This window comes from Neoarius graeffei, chromosome 10 (genome assembly GCF_027579695.1).
Source record: "Neoarius graeffei isolate fNeoGra1 chromosome 10, fNeoGra1.pri, whole genome shotgun sequence".
Taxonomy (NCBI): domain Eukaryota; kingdom Metazoa; phylum Chordata; class Actinopteri; order Siluriformes; family Ariidae; genus Neoarius; species Neoarius graeffei.
In genome coordinates this window covers 25,903,960-25,917,750 of record NC_083578.1, presented here as the reverse complement: position 1 = coordinate 25,917,750, position 13,791 = coordinate 25,903,960, and the positions used below count along the sequence as shown (strand labels likewise).

The following is a 13,791-nucleotide window of genomic DNA, read 5'->3' as shown; positions in this document are numbered from 1 at the left end:
GTGCCAGAGTTCTTCAGGGGGGGTGCAACGTGAGGAAAAATAAACCAGAATAAGTTACTATTGCGGACATTTAGCGAACTTCAGCTAGCCTTTGCCAGAGACAAAATGGATCGATTTTTAGTACCTAAAGCTACAGTGAGTGAGGAGACAGAGTCTGGGCCAAGCAAAAAAAAGAAGGAAGTATGACCACGATTATTTAAAGTTTGGATTTTCATGGACTGGATCTGAAGACGCTCCACTGCCACAGTGTGTTGTCTGCCAAGAGGTGCTAGCTAACGATGCTATGAGATGCTTAAAATGTGTAAAACAAGATGTTTAAAAAAAAAAAAAGGACAGATGTTTAAAATGTGTAAAAAAAAGATGTTTTAATCAGGGCTTTGAACCAGAATTTTTTTCCTATTGGTTCGTTCCGAACAGAAACGGAATTTTAACGTTTCCAGTTTTGGGTTCCACCATTAAATAGACGTTCCCGAATCGGTTAGAACAAAAAAAATTTCGTTCCCGGAACGGTTAATTACGTTCCCTGTCAGCGGTTTAACAAATGGCTATAAAATTATGTCTCTGTCTCATCCAGCTTAAGCCAAATGTAGGCTAATTCTATTACAATCTTCATTAAATAAGACAAGAAATAATTCAAAACAATTATTATTTCAAATGTTGGCGATTTGGATTCTCAGTATGTCTTCCCATCTACACAAACAGAAAAAGTGCCAAAAATGAAAGATAATTCGTTTAGTGTGTTACCAAAGGCTAGTCAGGCCCTATAGAGGGCTACCGCATGACGTCACCGCGCCGCGAGATTTTGTTAGGCGCCATATTGGAAGACCAAGTACAAATCTATGCAAGTACATACCGTACATACATAAAACAAACTACACCTGAAATGTAGCCAGGGCCGGTTCTGCCCTAATCTGGACCCGGGTGCAACATCGCGCAACCCCCTCCCCCCCCCCAAAAAAAAAAAACACCAGTCTAAATCAGGACAACCATCACATAACTATAACTATAAACATTTTATATCAACTATTTTAACTAAATGGGCTATAATAAATAAGCCTGCAGGCAGCCACGGCGGGCTGCCTCAGAAAAGTAACCATTTGTCCTACCTTAAAACTCGTTTTGCATTTTCTGCCTCCTTTTTTGTATTTTCAACCCTCCGTTTATTTTCTTTCCTTTTCTGAAAACCCGATTTGTGTCCAGACATTTTGTTCTGCTACCAACGAACTAACTCGTCAGGTCTCGTCTCTCGAGCCCGCGATGATTCCCGTGGGAAGGGCAACAACTGATACATTTTTACAAACAGCCAATAGGGAGGTTGCATCGTTCAGGCTCTTCTTTGCTCAGACACTCAGTAATTCACTTATTATCACGTGGAAACGTGATAGTAGTCCACCTTCCCGCTCTCTCCATTCAGTCAGCGAACGTCACACAGGAAGTGAACCCCAGTGGGTCATAGAAACTTGCGCAGGAGAAGAATGGCTTTTTTATTTGTAGGCTATGGAAACTTTGAGGAACGAAATAAAAACCGGTATTAACCGGTTACCATTATTTTTAATAAGCGTTTCTGTTCCGGAGCATAAAAAATAATAAAGTTTCTGGTTTCGTTTCTGTTCCATGTGAAATAGAAAAAGTTCCCGGTTTTCGTTTTCGTTCCTTGAACCGGTTCAAAGCCCTGGTTTTAATAAAGCTCACGTTTTAAATGTGTAAAAAAAGACGTTTTCAAAAAGCACATGTTTAAAATGTGTAAAAGAAAAAAATAATTTGTACAACAGCCATTTTTTTAAATACGAATGGAACATTAAGTATAGCAACAACAAAAATTGTAAGGGGGGCGCTGCTGTTTATTTGCTCTCTGAGGGGGGGGCTGACTCTCCCACACTTTGAAAACCCCTGCCTCAGATGTTCAAACTGTTTGCCCCCGGCATTCACACACTCCACTAGTCGAGTGTGGACACCCATGCGCACTCAGCATCGATTTCCTGGCAAGCCTCCCGTATGAACTGAATCATGGCCTCAACAGAACGTGGCTTGCGTGTGAAAACCCTATCTTGTACACATCCCCAGAAAAAGAAGTCCATGGGGTGAAATCCGGCGAACGTGGTGGCCAGTCAACGGCTCCCCGACGTCCTCCAATCCACCTGTTGGGAAATTCTTTGTCAAGTAGCGCATGCACATTGAGTGCGAAGTGCGGTGGCGCCCCATCCTGCTGAAAGTAGAAGTCGTCCTGCTGCTGCTGTTCGCGTATAATCCTTACTGCATACCTACTTTTGCAGCCTGCTGTATATATATCATACTTGTTTAGATTTTTCTGTTAATCATGCTTCAGAAGAGCTACACTGATTATATTTCTGACCCTAATTTAACACACTGCTGACTAATGTCCAGAGTGTTTTAATCAGGTGGCAGATGCGTCTGCGTAGAACCTTCCCAAGTCTGTTTCAGGTTCATTGCTGAGAGAACATTCTCAAACCAAGTAAAAGGAAAATGCAGAGAGCATATGTTTGTATTTGTAGGCAAATAAATAGTGAAATAGAGATGTACATGATCATTTAAGCAGTGCAACTGTGCAGCTCCTGGAGTCTGCTGATTAGCTGAGAGCAAACATTTGTTTGAGAGCAGTAAGAGCATGTGCGCACTGCCATTCAACTATCCAGCTCATAAATATCTCTGTGAGAATGAGAGAATAGGGCATACTGCACTGCAAGAACGAATTTTAGCTGTAGGATTGTTGACTGCGTGCGCGCGCACACAAGGAGGATGACAGTTTGTTTTAAAGACTACGACAGGAGCAGCTATTTCTATCCCTGTCACCATAGGGAAATACAGAGGGAGAGACTGCGAGAGAGAACTTATTGCAGGGTACCAGAGCAAGGGGAGACAGAGTGCATGGAGGGAATAATGAAGGTAGAGGGAATTGGAATAGGAGAGTGTCAAGGCATTGCTGGTAGTAACCTTAATTCTGAGCTGGACTCGTATACCCCTTTTCCACCAAAGCAGTTCCAGGGCTGGATCGGGGACAGTGCTTAGTTTGGAACCGGGTTTTCTGTTTCCACTGACAAAGAACTGGCTCTGGGCCAGAAAAACCGGTTCCAGGTTAGCACCAGCTCTTTGCTGGGCTAGAGGAAAGAACCGCTTACGTCAGCGGGGGGGGAGTTGTTGAGACCAACAACAATAGCGAGAGAGCGCCATTTTTAAATAAGCGACGAGATATCATGGATGCAGTAAAGCAGCAGTCATCCATTATTGTTGTTGCTGCTGCTTCTTCTCCGTGTTGTTGTTGCTTCGATGTTCGCGCCAAGGTTTATGCAAACGCAGCGACGTAACTGGCGTATACAGTGACGTAATGACGTGGCTTCCCTTAGCACCGCGACCTATGGAAAAGCAAACTGGTTCTCAGCTGGTTCGCAAGTTGAACGAGTTGTGAACCAGCACCAGCACTGACCCCGAACCAGCCCTGGAACTGATTTGGTGGAAAAGGGGTAATATAGGCCCTTTCTGTTTCTTTTCCTGATTTAGGGGATGAATTAAGATATTTTAGTTCATTGAAGTAACTTGGGCGTCACGGTGGTGTAGTGGTTAGCGCTGTCGCCTCACAGCAAGAAGGTCCGGGTTCGAGCCCCGTGGCCGGCGAGGGCCTTTCTGTGCGGAGTTTGCATGTTCTCCCCGTGTCCGCGTGGGTTTCCTCCGGGTGCTCCGGTTTCCCCCACAGTCCAAAGACATGCAGGTTAGGTTAACTGGTGACTTGAGATGCTCGGGATTGAGATGCTGGCCTCTTCTGCCCCTCGGACCTGCTTGATCCATCCTGGTGCCCTGTGTCTGGTCGGAGTTTTATCGCCCCACTCCTGTGAAGGACGGCCCCATGAGGACAGTTGAGGGTTATACCTGTTAAAACTGTTAATATTATAGTCAGGCTGTCTGTTGTTGCCCAAATGAGGATGGGTTCCCTTTTGAGTCTGGTTCCTCTCGAGGTTTCTTCCTCATGTCGTCTGAGGGAGTTTTTCCTTGCCACCGTCGCCACAGGCTTGCTCATTGGGGATAGATTAGGGATAAAATTAGCTCATGTTTTAAGTCGTTCAAATTCTGTAAAGCTGCTTTGCGACAATGTTTATTGTTAAAAGCGCTGTACAAATAAACTTGATTTGATTTGATTTGATTTGTGACTCTAAATTGACCGTAGGTGTGAATGTGAGTGTGAATGGTTGTCTGTGTCTATGTGTCAGCCCTGTGATGACCTGGCGACTTGTCCAGGGTGTACCCCGCCTTTCGCCCGTAGTCAGCTGGGATAGGCTCCAGCTTGCCTGCAACCCTGTAGAACAGGATAAAGAGGCTACAGATAATGAGATAATGAGATGAAGTAACTTGTTTGATACATATCATAATCTCCCTGGTGACATGAATTTATGTCTCTCTTTAAAAAAAAAAAGAATCTTCAAATGCTGCTCTCCTGACCAATGCTGAGAAAATTGCCACGATCACCACCACACACACACCTCAAAGCAGCAGTGAGTCCAGGTGAGTGAGAGGCACAAGCATTGCTGCACAGAATACTAATCTTAAACGTATTAATTTTGTTGTTTTTACCACATTTCTGAATCAAATCACATTCGTGGCGACAACACGCGCTCGCACACACACTATAGTCAGTGTTCTTTAATGCACTGTTGGAGTATTTTTGTTAGATTTTGACAAGCTGACTGATTGGCTGCTTTAGGGTTGTGTACATAGTCATCCATCTTTATTTCCCCACAGAAACAACAAATCAAAACAAGCTCCGCCCCAACCTGGAACACAAATGTCTCATCAGGTAAGGGCTACATTTCTGTGCCAGGTGCTGATCTGAGCTGTGCATTTGTATTGTCCTATATTATTAAAGCTGAGGCTGGCAGGGAAAATCACAGTAAAAATGCCTGCACTGACTTAAATATTCATCAGTAAAACACAAATGAAGGGAATAACTTGAGGAAAAATGGTGTTGATCCTTCCAGTACAGTTCCAGAGGTTTTTCAAAACTATGCCAATGTGCATTGGAGCTTTCTAAGACATTGCATGTTGGTTTTTACTCTAATCTGTCACCCATCTTACATATATACAATATAGAAGTACAATACTAATCAGACATGTGGTATGATATTCATTTTGGAGAGATTTTTAGATGCGTCAAAGATGAGTTTGTATTAAAAATATCAGTAGTGTCACTGAAACTTTTATGTTCTCACCAAACTTCTTTCACAGGCACGTCAAGTGGGTTTTATTGTCATTTATCTATATAATGTGGATACATTGTAAAAAAAAATGTTTCTTTGGGAACATGGTGCAAAACATACTGCAGTAGCATTGTATTTACCGTACATAAAGTTGAAATGCACAAGTGTGAAATGAGTGCTAAATATCCCCTTCGGACACGAGGAAAAATGCTATGGAACTTTGTGTACAGTTGTACACGTTATGTCCGAAGGGGATAAACAGTAAATGCACAGAAGAATAAATACATGGGAAAATAGTATGAAAGTCGAATAACTGTATATAAAATGTAGATTTTACCATAGGGGTTTCAAACATGCAGCCAGTGAGCTGGGATCCTGTCCTCTAATAAAGGTTCTGGCCCACCAAATTAACCCTCTGGGGTCTGAAGGTATTTTCTGGCACTCGAATGATTTTGGTATGCTTTGATTTTGTTGTCAATTTCAACAAATCCTAGCAGTATTTTCAAAGTCATATGACTTTTTTTTTGTATTCAGCACAAGTTCAGCTACAATAATATATATGTAGTATGTATGTCATGATTGTAGTTTAAAAAAAGTAAGATAAATGAAGCTGTAAAAAGCAGTTTTAGAACTGTGTTGGAATGTGTGAAAAAACATGACCTTACCCATTGTGACGAAACATTTTGATCACTTGAGGTGATTCTGTTCAGTCTGAAGAATGTATCAAGCACAAAAACTTAAATCTGCTCCACTGATTTGGACAATTAACTGGCCATCAAAAAAATGTATGTCCTATTGTTTTAGGATAAAGGGTTGGCAGTGGGAGGGGTATTCAATGAGAAGAGTAAAAAATTCCATTCCATTCAATTAGAAGAGTGAAAACCCCTCCCACTGCCGTCTCTTAATCCCATCAGGTCAAGTGATCAAAAGGTTCATCACAATGGGTAAGGTCATGTTTTTTCACACGTTCCAACATAGTTCTAAAATGGCTTTTTACAACATCTTCATTTATCTTCATTCAGTGTCTTGAAATTAACTCTTATACTATTTTACTCAGTTCAGAATCACAACCATCTCTGTTACACAATTACTCTGTAATTTTGCTCCAACTCCAAATTTTACTCTCTAAAAGTAGAGCAAAATGAACTATTTTTGAGGAAAATACTTTTAATTCTGGAAAAATTGCTCAGTCATTTTTCCTGTGTATGCACAACAGTGCACGTATATCAACCGATATTCTCATAAGAAATAGAAGAAATATTTACACTTACTTAGATGGATGTTGGGAAGGGTCTTAACTAGTCCAGGTGGGACGAATCAAATCATGGGTCTTGATTAGTCCAGGTGGATTTTGGGAAGAGTCTTGATTAGTCCAGATGCATGTTGGGAAGGGTCTTGATTAGTCCAGGTGCATGTTGGGAAGGGTCTTGATTTAGTCCAGGTGCGTGTTGGGAAGGGTCTTGATTTAGTCCAGGTGCGTGTTGGGAAGGGTCTTGATTTGGTCCAGGTGCGTGTTGGGAAGGGTCTTGATTTGGTCCAGGTGCGTGTTGGGAAGGGTCTTGATTTGGTCCAGGTGCGTGTTGGGAAGGGTCTTGATTTGGTCCAGGTGCGTGTTGGGAAGGGTCTTGATTTGGTCCAGGTGCGTGTTGGGAAGGGTCTTGATTTGGTCCAGGTGCGTGTTGGGAAGGGTCTTGATTTGGTCCAGGTGCGTGTTGGGAAGGGTCTTGATTAGTCCAGGTGCGTGTTGGGAAGGGTCTTGATTTAGTCCAGGTGCATGTTGGGAAGGGTCTTGATTTAGTCCAGGTGCGTGTTGGGAAGGGTCTTGATTTCGTCCAGGTGCGTGTTGGGAAGGGTCTTGATTTCGTCCAGGTGCGTGTTGGGAAGGGTCTTGATTAGTCCAGGTGCGTGTTGGGAAGGGTCTTGATTTAGTCCAGGTGCGTGTTGGGAAGGGTCTTGATTTAGTCCAGGTGCGTGTTGGGAAGGGTCTTGATTAGTCCAGGTGCGTGTTGGGAAGGGTCTTGATTTAGTCCAGGTGCATGTTGGGAAGGGTCTTGATTTAGTCCAGGTGCGTGTTGGGAAGGGTCTTGATTAGTCCAGGTGCGTGTTGGGAAGGGTCTTGATTTAGTCCAGGTGCGTGTTGGGAAGGGTCTTGATTTAGTCCAGGTGCGTGTTGGGAAGGGTCTTGATTTAGTCCAGGTGCGTGTTGGGAAGGGTCTTGATTTGGTCCAGGTGCGTGTTGGGAAGGGTCTTGATTTGGTCCAGGTGCGTGTTGGGAAGGGTCTTGATTTGGTCCAGGTGCGTGTTGGGAAGGGTCTTGATTTAGTCCAGGTGCGTGTTGGGAAGGGTCTTGATTTAGTCCAGGTGCGTGTTGGGAAGGGTCTTGATTAGTCCAGGTGCATGTTGGGAAGGGTCTTGATTTAGTCCAGGTGCATGTTGGGAAGGGTCTTGATTTAGTCCAGGTGCATGTTGGGAAGGGTCTTGATTAGTCCAGGTGCGTGTTGGGAAGGGTCTTGATTTAGTCCAGGTGCGTGTTGGGAAGGGTCTTGATTTAGTCCAGGTGCGTGTTGGGAAGGGTCTTGATTAGTCCAGGTGCGTGTTGGGAAGGGTCTTGATTTAGTCCAGGTGCGTGTTGGGAAGGGTCTTGATTTAGTCCAGGTGCGTGTTGGGAAGGGTCTTGATTTAGTCCAGGTGCGTGTTGGGAAGGGTCTTGATTTGGTCCAGGTGCGTGTTGGGAAGGGTCTTGATTTGGTCCAGGTGCGTGTTGGGAAGGGTCTTGATTTGGTCCAGGTGCGTGTTGGGAAGGGTCTTGATTTGGTCCAGGTGCGTGTTGGGAAGGGTCTTGATTTGGTCCAGGTGCGTGTTGGGAAGGGTCTTGATTTGGTCCAGGTGCGTGTTGGGAAGGGTCTTGATTTGGTCCAGGTGCGTGTTGGGAAGGGTCTTGATTTGGTCCAGGTGCGTGTTGGGAAGGGTCTTGATTTGGTCCAGGTGCGTGTTGGGAAGGGTCTTGATTTGGTCCAGGTGCGTGTTGGGAAGGGTCTTGATTTGGTCCAGGTGCGTGTTGGGAAGGGTCTTGATTTGGTCCAGGTGCATGTTGGGAAGGGTCTTGACTGGGATGAATCAAAGGAGGAGTCTTGATTAGTCCAGGTAGGTGTTGGTAAGTGGACAGTAGTGTGTTATGTATTGTTTGAGTCATCTCTGTGTGTGTGTGTGTGTAAATGCAGGATGCTGAATATTACTCTGTGGACCTGGAGAGAGACAATAAAGGCTTTGGCTTCAGCCTAAGAGGAGGGAAGGAGTATAACATGGACTTGTATGTGCTGAGACTTGCAGAAGATGGAGCTGCAGTGAGAAATGGCAAGATGAGGGTGAGAATGGATTTCATATTTATGCCAGACGTCAAGGGATACCACATCCTGCTGGATATTCTTGACTTTTGGCCTGATTTTAAACTGTATTCGCTACAAAGCCACATCTTAACATGGCACACTCCAGAATTATACTGGAAATTATATGGTTTTATAAAATCAGGTTGTTTTCAAACATTATTTTAATTGAATTGAATTGAGTTTATTTAGAATTTAATTAGGATTTTTTTTTTTTTTTTACTGCAATATATTGGTTTCCAAATTGTCTGTACCCTTCCGTTTGATATGTTGTGATGGCTGCCCTGAAGAGGATCACTGACTCATCATCACTGACTCATGGTTTGTGCATGTAAACTTCCCTCTTCAGTTCTGACTGCATTCAGTGGCTTCAAATCCAGAGACCGAGATGGCCATTGGAAAATTACGTTTTGTTCAAGTTTCAGATTTATTATCCTTTAAAAAAGGAAATTTGGTGTGCGGCAGGTATTCAGAGAACATGAGTTAAGAAGACATGGACATGGACCACACAGACACATTCCTAAATATATTTGCACACAAACACTTTACTCAAATGGATATACCCACCAGCCCCCCCCCCCCCCCCCCCCCCATGACTGTCACTATTAGTTATTGCTACTAAACAATGACAATAACAGTAACTACAGAAAAAATAAGAAAAAAAAATTTAGGTGTCCCTTAATGAATTAAGGGTCCTAATAGCCACTAAAATAAAATAATCTGTAACATGCCTTGTCCTTACAGCAGGAATTCTAAAACGGCGGCCTGAGGGGAGCAGACTAAATTCCCCAAAAAGTGGGTGGTCGGGGTATTTTAGAATTTGTTGTGCCTTACTCATGACCCGTTTTACATACACATCATGCAGCTGGGTAAAATGAACCCCAACCACCTTTACTGCCACATTAACTAGCTTTGATAACCTGCCCTTACTGGTCAGTGGCAAACCACTATACTACACAACAATACAAAAGGACAAAACAAGTTCAATAAAACTTGGATAAAATGAAGTCATCAAGGTCCTACACACATTAAAAGACTTCATCTTCCTGAAAAAGAAAAGCTGCTGTTGGGCCTTTTTACACATAGCATCAGTGTTACTCTCAGATGACAATTTGTTGTCAATAATGGTTCCCAAGTATCTGTATTCTGTGGCAACATCAACATTTTCGTTTTGAATAACAGTATGTGTAAAAGATTTCTGAGACCTGCAGAAATCAATTATCATATCTTTGGTCTTGGCTACATTAATGGATAAATAAAACTCTTTACACCAAGCAATAAAATCATCAACAACAGAACCATGTCCCTTATCGTTGTTTAAAAAGCTAACTATGACTGTGTCATCAGCAAACTTCAAAAAATGTCTATTCACATAATTACTCTTGCAATCATCTGTATATTATAGCAGGACGAGAAGGGAGGAGAGCACACAGCCCTGAGGTGAGCCGGTACGTGAAACTTGTATGGAGGAGAGAGCACCATTAACTTTTACACACTGTGTCTGCTCTGCCAAAAAATCAACTATCCAACCTATGAAGTTAGACTCAAGGTTAAAGTGAGTTTGGAGTTTTTCAGCCAGCAAATAAGGCTGGATGGTGTTGAATGCTGATGAAAAGTCAATAAAAAGAAGCCTAACATGGGTCTTAGACACCTCCAGATGTTGATGGAGGGAGTTTAACAATGTTAGGATGGTATCCTCCACACCTCTGCCAGCTCTATAAGCAAACTGGAGAGGATCTAGCTGTTGCTCCACCAGTTTCATTAATTCCCACTTAACCAATTTCTCAAATGATTTCATTACCAGTGAGGTGAGAGCCACTGGTCTAAAGTCATTGAGAACCTTGGGGTGGCTACATTTAGCTAAAGGGATAACAGTGGCATGTTTCCAAATTTTTGGAACAGCTTGCATCTGAAGGGATAGGGTGAAAATAAATTGAAAAATTTCACTCAACTGTCCTGCACAAGACCTAAGCACGCAACCACTAATGTTATCCGGGCCAGGGCTTTTCCTTATTTTAGTATGCTTGAACAGCTTTTCGACTGCAGCAACATCAATACTAAAAGCAGACGTGTCTCTGACCCTTTCCCGCATGTCTATGATTTTATCATTAAAATCATCATTCGATGATTTAATTCATCTGCCAGCTGCACATCAGAGGCAAAACCTTTTAAAAACACAGTATTACTATTGCAGCTGTTGTTTAGGCCTGTCATAAGTTTCATGCCATTCTACACAGATCTGAGGTCAGACTCATTAAACTTTGACTCAATCTTAGTTTTATATTTACGTTTAGCTTTGGCTATTTGGCTATCACCACTTTTAAAAACAGACCTTTTTTCCCTTAGCAGCTTTTTTAATTCTTTGGAAATCCAAGGTTTGTTATTGGGGTAGGAAACAATAGTTTTAGTTGGTATTACGCTATCCACACAAAGTGATATAACTGCGTACAGTGTCTGTCAGTTCATCAATACTGTAGATAGTTTTCACATGACGTCACAGAGTCGGGGATTCCCTGGTGGCGGCCATCTTGGGGGGCTAGCTTAGCGTACGGGTCACTGAGCACACATTGTAACGCGCGAGTTACATTCATTTATATATTATTTACATTTATAGTTACATTACTACTATTTAAAGCTAGCAATGGTGGACACCTGTTGTATTCACGGCTGTCGTAATAGGTCAAATGATGAAGTCAAGCGAAGCTTTTATGTAATTCCCACTGTACGGGAGCACGAAGGCGAGCAGATAAAGAAACTCAGCATACAAAGGAGGAATCTATGGCTTGCGAGAATCAACCGCAAGGATTTTCAGCCTTCCAAACACAGCAGAGTCTGCTCCGATCATTTTATAAGTGGTAAGTTGTTTAAATAAGCAATCAATTGTGTTTAAGTTTGTTTTTGGAAACCAAAACATCGTGTAAACAATCTCTAGAGAATCTCTAGAGAATAACTGGAGCCGCTGAGTGTACTTTTACATTGTAATGTACACTTAATATCGCTCACGCAAGGGTCATTTTTGAAAAACATTTTAGGTCTATTCTGTATGATTTGATTTGTGTTTAATCAACTTATTACGGTTGCATAACATTCAACAGTCTATTTAATGCTAGAATATATAAAGTTATGTATGTCAGACAGCCTTTAAAGTTTGATGAAGTCCGTTTCAGGCTTTGGAGTTTGGTTAGGCTAAATCATATTAAACCACAGAGAAATATGGGCCTTCTACTCAGCCACCAAAAAATTAGGGCCTTATATTTAGATTATAATTATGTAGAATATTTGATATGTACATATTCATGTATTATGATATAAATTTAAATTTATAAAAACATTTGGTACAAGGCTGCAAACATATGATTATTACTGGCCTATAAATTGTCATATTTATCATAACAAACACAAAATGTAACAAGCCTACATACCAGTGAATTATATTACAAAGTTTATACTGACATGGTACTGTAATACCACTAATGGATGTAAAATTTGTCTTAAATCAACTTGATATTATACACACACATATATATATTTATATGCAGTGTTGAGAGCTCTAAAATTCCAATGTTTACATACCTTGGCTGTAATTAGGACACGGCTCTCACTGGTTTTTATATGGCGGACTTCGCGGACCCAGCCACAGACAAAATAATTGTATGACTCCAGCGACTTGTATGCTTTGAGGTCGTCAAGTGTGTAGGCACTTTTAGTATTTACGAAATAGTTCACAATATCAGGGTATGATATGGATGGCAGCCCTGCATAGTCACTGGAAAATACTACTTTGTCCATTTCGTAGGGGTCAATTCCCCCAATCAAGGACAGTTTGGCTGCATACCGTTGTCGTGAGATGTCTTCCAATGTATCCATATACTTCCGTTTGCTTGATTTTGCCGACATTGTTCTTTATTTTAGAAAACTGACTATATAACTTAATAAATTCGTCCGAGATAACGTAGCCAGTAGTGGCGATGGTCCGTTTTGTTTGCCCCCCAAGATGGCGGCTGGGGGGGCGTTCCCCGGGATGCCGTGACGTCAGTGAAAACTATCTATTGGATGAATCCTGAAAGATACAGTCAATACAGTCAAAGCAGCCCTGCAGGGCCAGAGTGCTATCTTCACGCCACACCTGAACCTCACGCGCCCTCACTTTGTCTCTGCGCAGCATAGCCCTGTATGTGGGTATAAGATGCACCACATTATGGTCGGAACAGCCAAGGGCAGGACCTGCAACAGACTTATAAGCTCCCTTGATGGAGCCGTAGCAGAGATCCAGCATCTTATTACCCCTAGTGGGGCAGGTGACATATTGGGTGAAACTACTCAATGTCTTCTTGCAGTTGACATGATTAAAATCACCCAAGAAGAGACACGGGGCGTCAGGAGAGATGGATTGGAGTTTTTGATGAACAGAAAAGATGTCAGTTGCTGTGTTACTGTTCACTTTGGGATGGATGTATACCACTGTTAAAACTATTTGGGGGAGTTCCCGAGGTAGATAGTAAGGCCTGACAGACATAGACAACAGCTCAATATCTGGTAAACATATCCGTTCACGCACAGTGACATCCTTGCACCAGTTGGGGTTGATGTACAGACAGACACCACCACTGTGCAACACCCCACCCCCCCCCACCCCACCCCCGAGTCACGGTCCAATTGAACTGGAGCACCGAATCCATCAATGCAAACATGACTCTGTGAAAGCCAGTACACAAGCGTCCCTAAACTCATGCATTGAGGAAAAAAACACTTGCAGCTCGTCGGTCTTATTTTTCAAAGATTGGACATTTGCCAGAACTATTGAAGGTAGTGGAAGGCGCTTCTTAATTAATTTGCATAGTCGCCGCCCGCACGCCGCCCCTTTTCCCACGCTTCCTGATTATTTTAGTTCACACACTTTTAAAACTTTGATTTGGCACATTAACATAAGCGAACAGTTCAAAGGGATCCCATTCACCTCGACTGTGTTGCCGGATTGCATCCCGATCCAACAGATAATTGTTCGATCTCAATCCCAGGAGAAAGTCCCTTGTGTATTGAATCCTGTCGGGCTTGGTAAACAAACCCTGTACGATGTTCAGCAAGATTGTCAGGAGTAGTAGGGGAAATATATCCATTATAAAGTTTGTAGTGCGCGCATGAACACTCAGAAATAAAATGGCGTGCTCATTTGGGAACAAAAACGAGACGCAAACAGCACAAAC

The 13,791-nt window shown here is 42.6% G+C and overlaps 1 protein-coding gene across 16 annotated transcripts in view; it reads left to right on the top strand.

The window, feature by feature from the left end:
- The window catches only part of LOC132892991 (membrane-associated guanylate kinase, WW and PDZ domain-containing protein 1-like), a 371,376-nt gene that overhangs the window by 340,796 nt on the left and 16,789 nt on the right, over positions 1-13,791 (top strand). For all 16 annotated transcript variants that reach the window (XR_009655496.1, XM_060931644.1, XM_060931640.1 and 13 more), the window contains 3 exons: positions 4,425-4,512; positions 4,750-4,804; positions 8,426-8,569. Coding sequence is in view for 15 of the 16 variants with exons in the window: in XM_060931644.1 (XP_060787627.1) it covers positions 4,425-4,512; positions 4,750-4,804; positions 8,426-8,569 (287 nt within the window). In the remaining variant the exon portion in view is untranslated. The remainder of the gene's footprint in view (positions 1-4,424; positions 4,513-4,749; positions 4,805-8,425; positions 8,570-13,791) is intronic.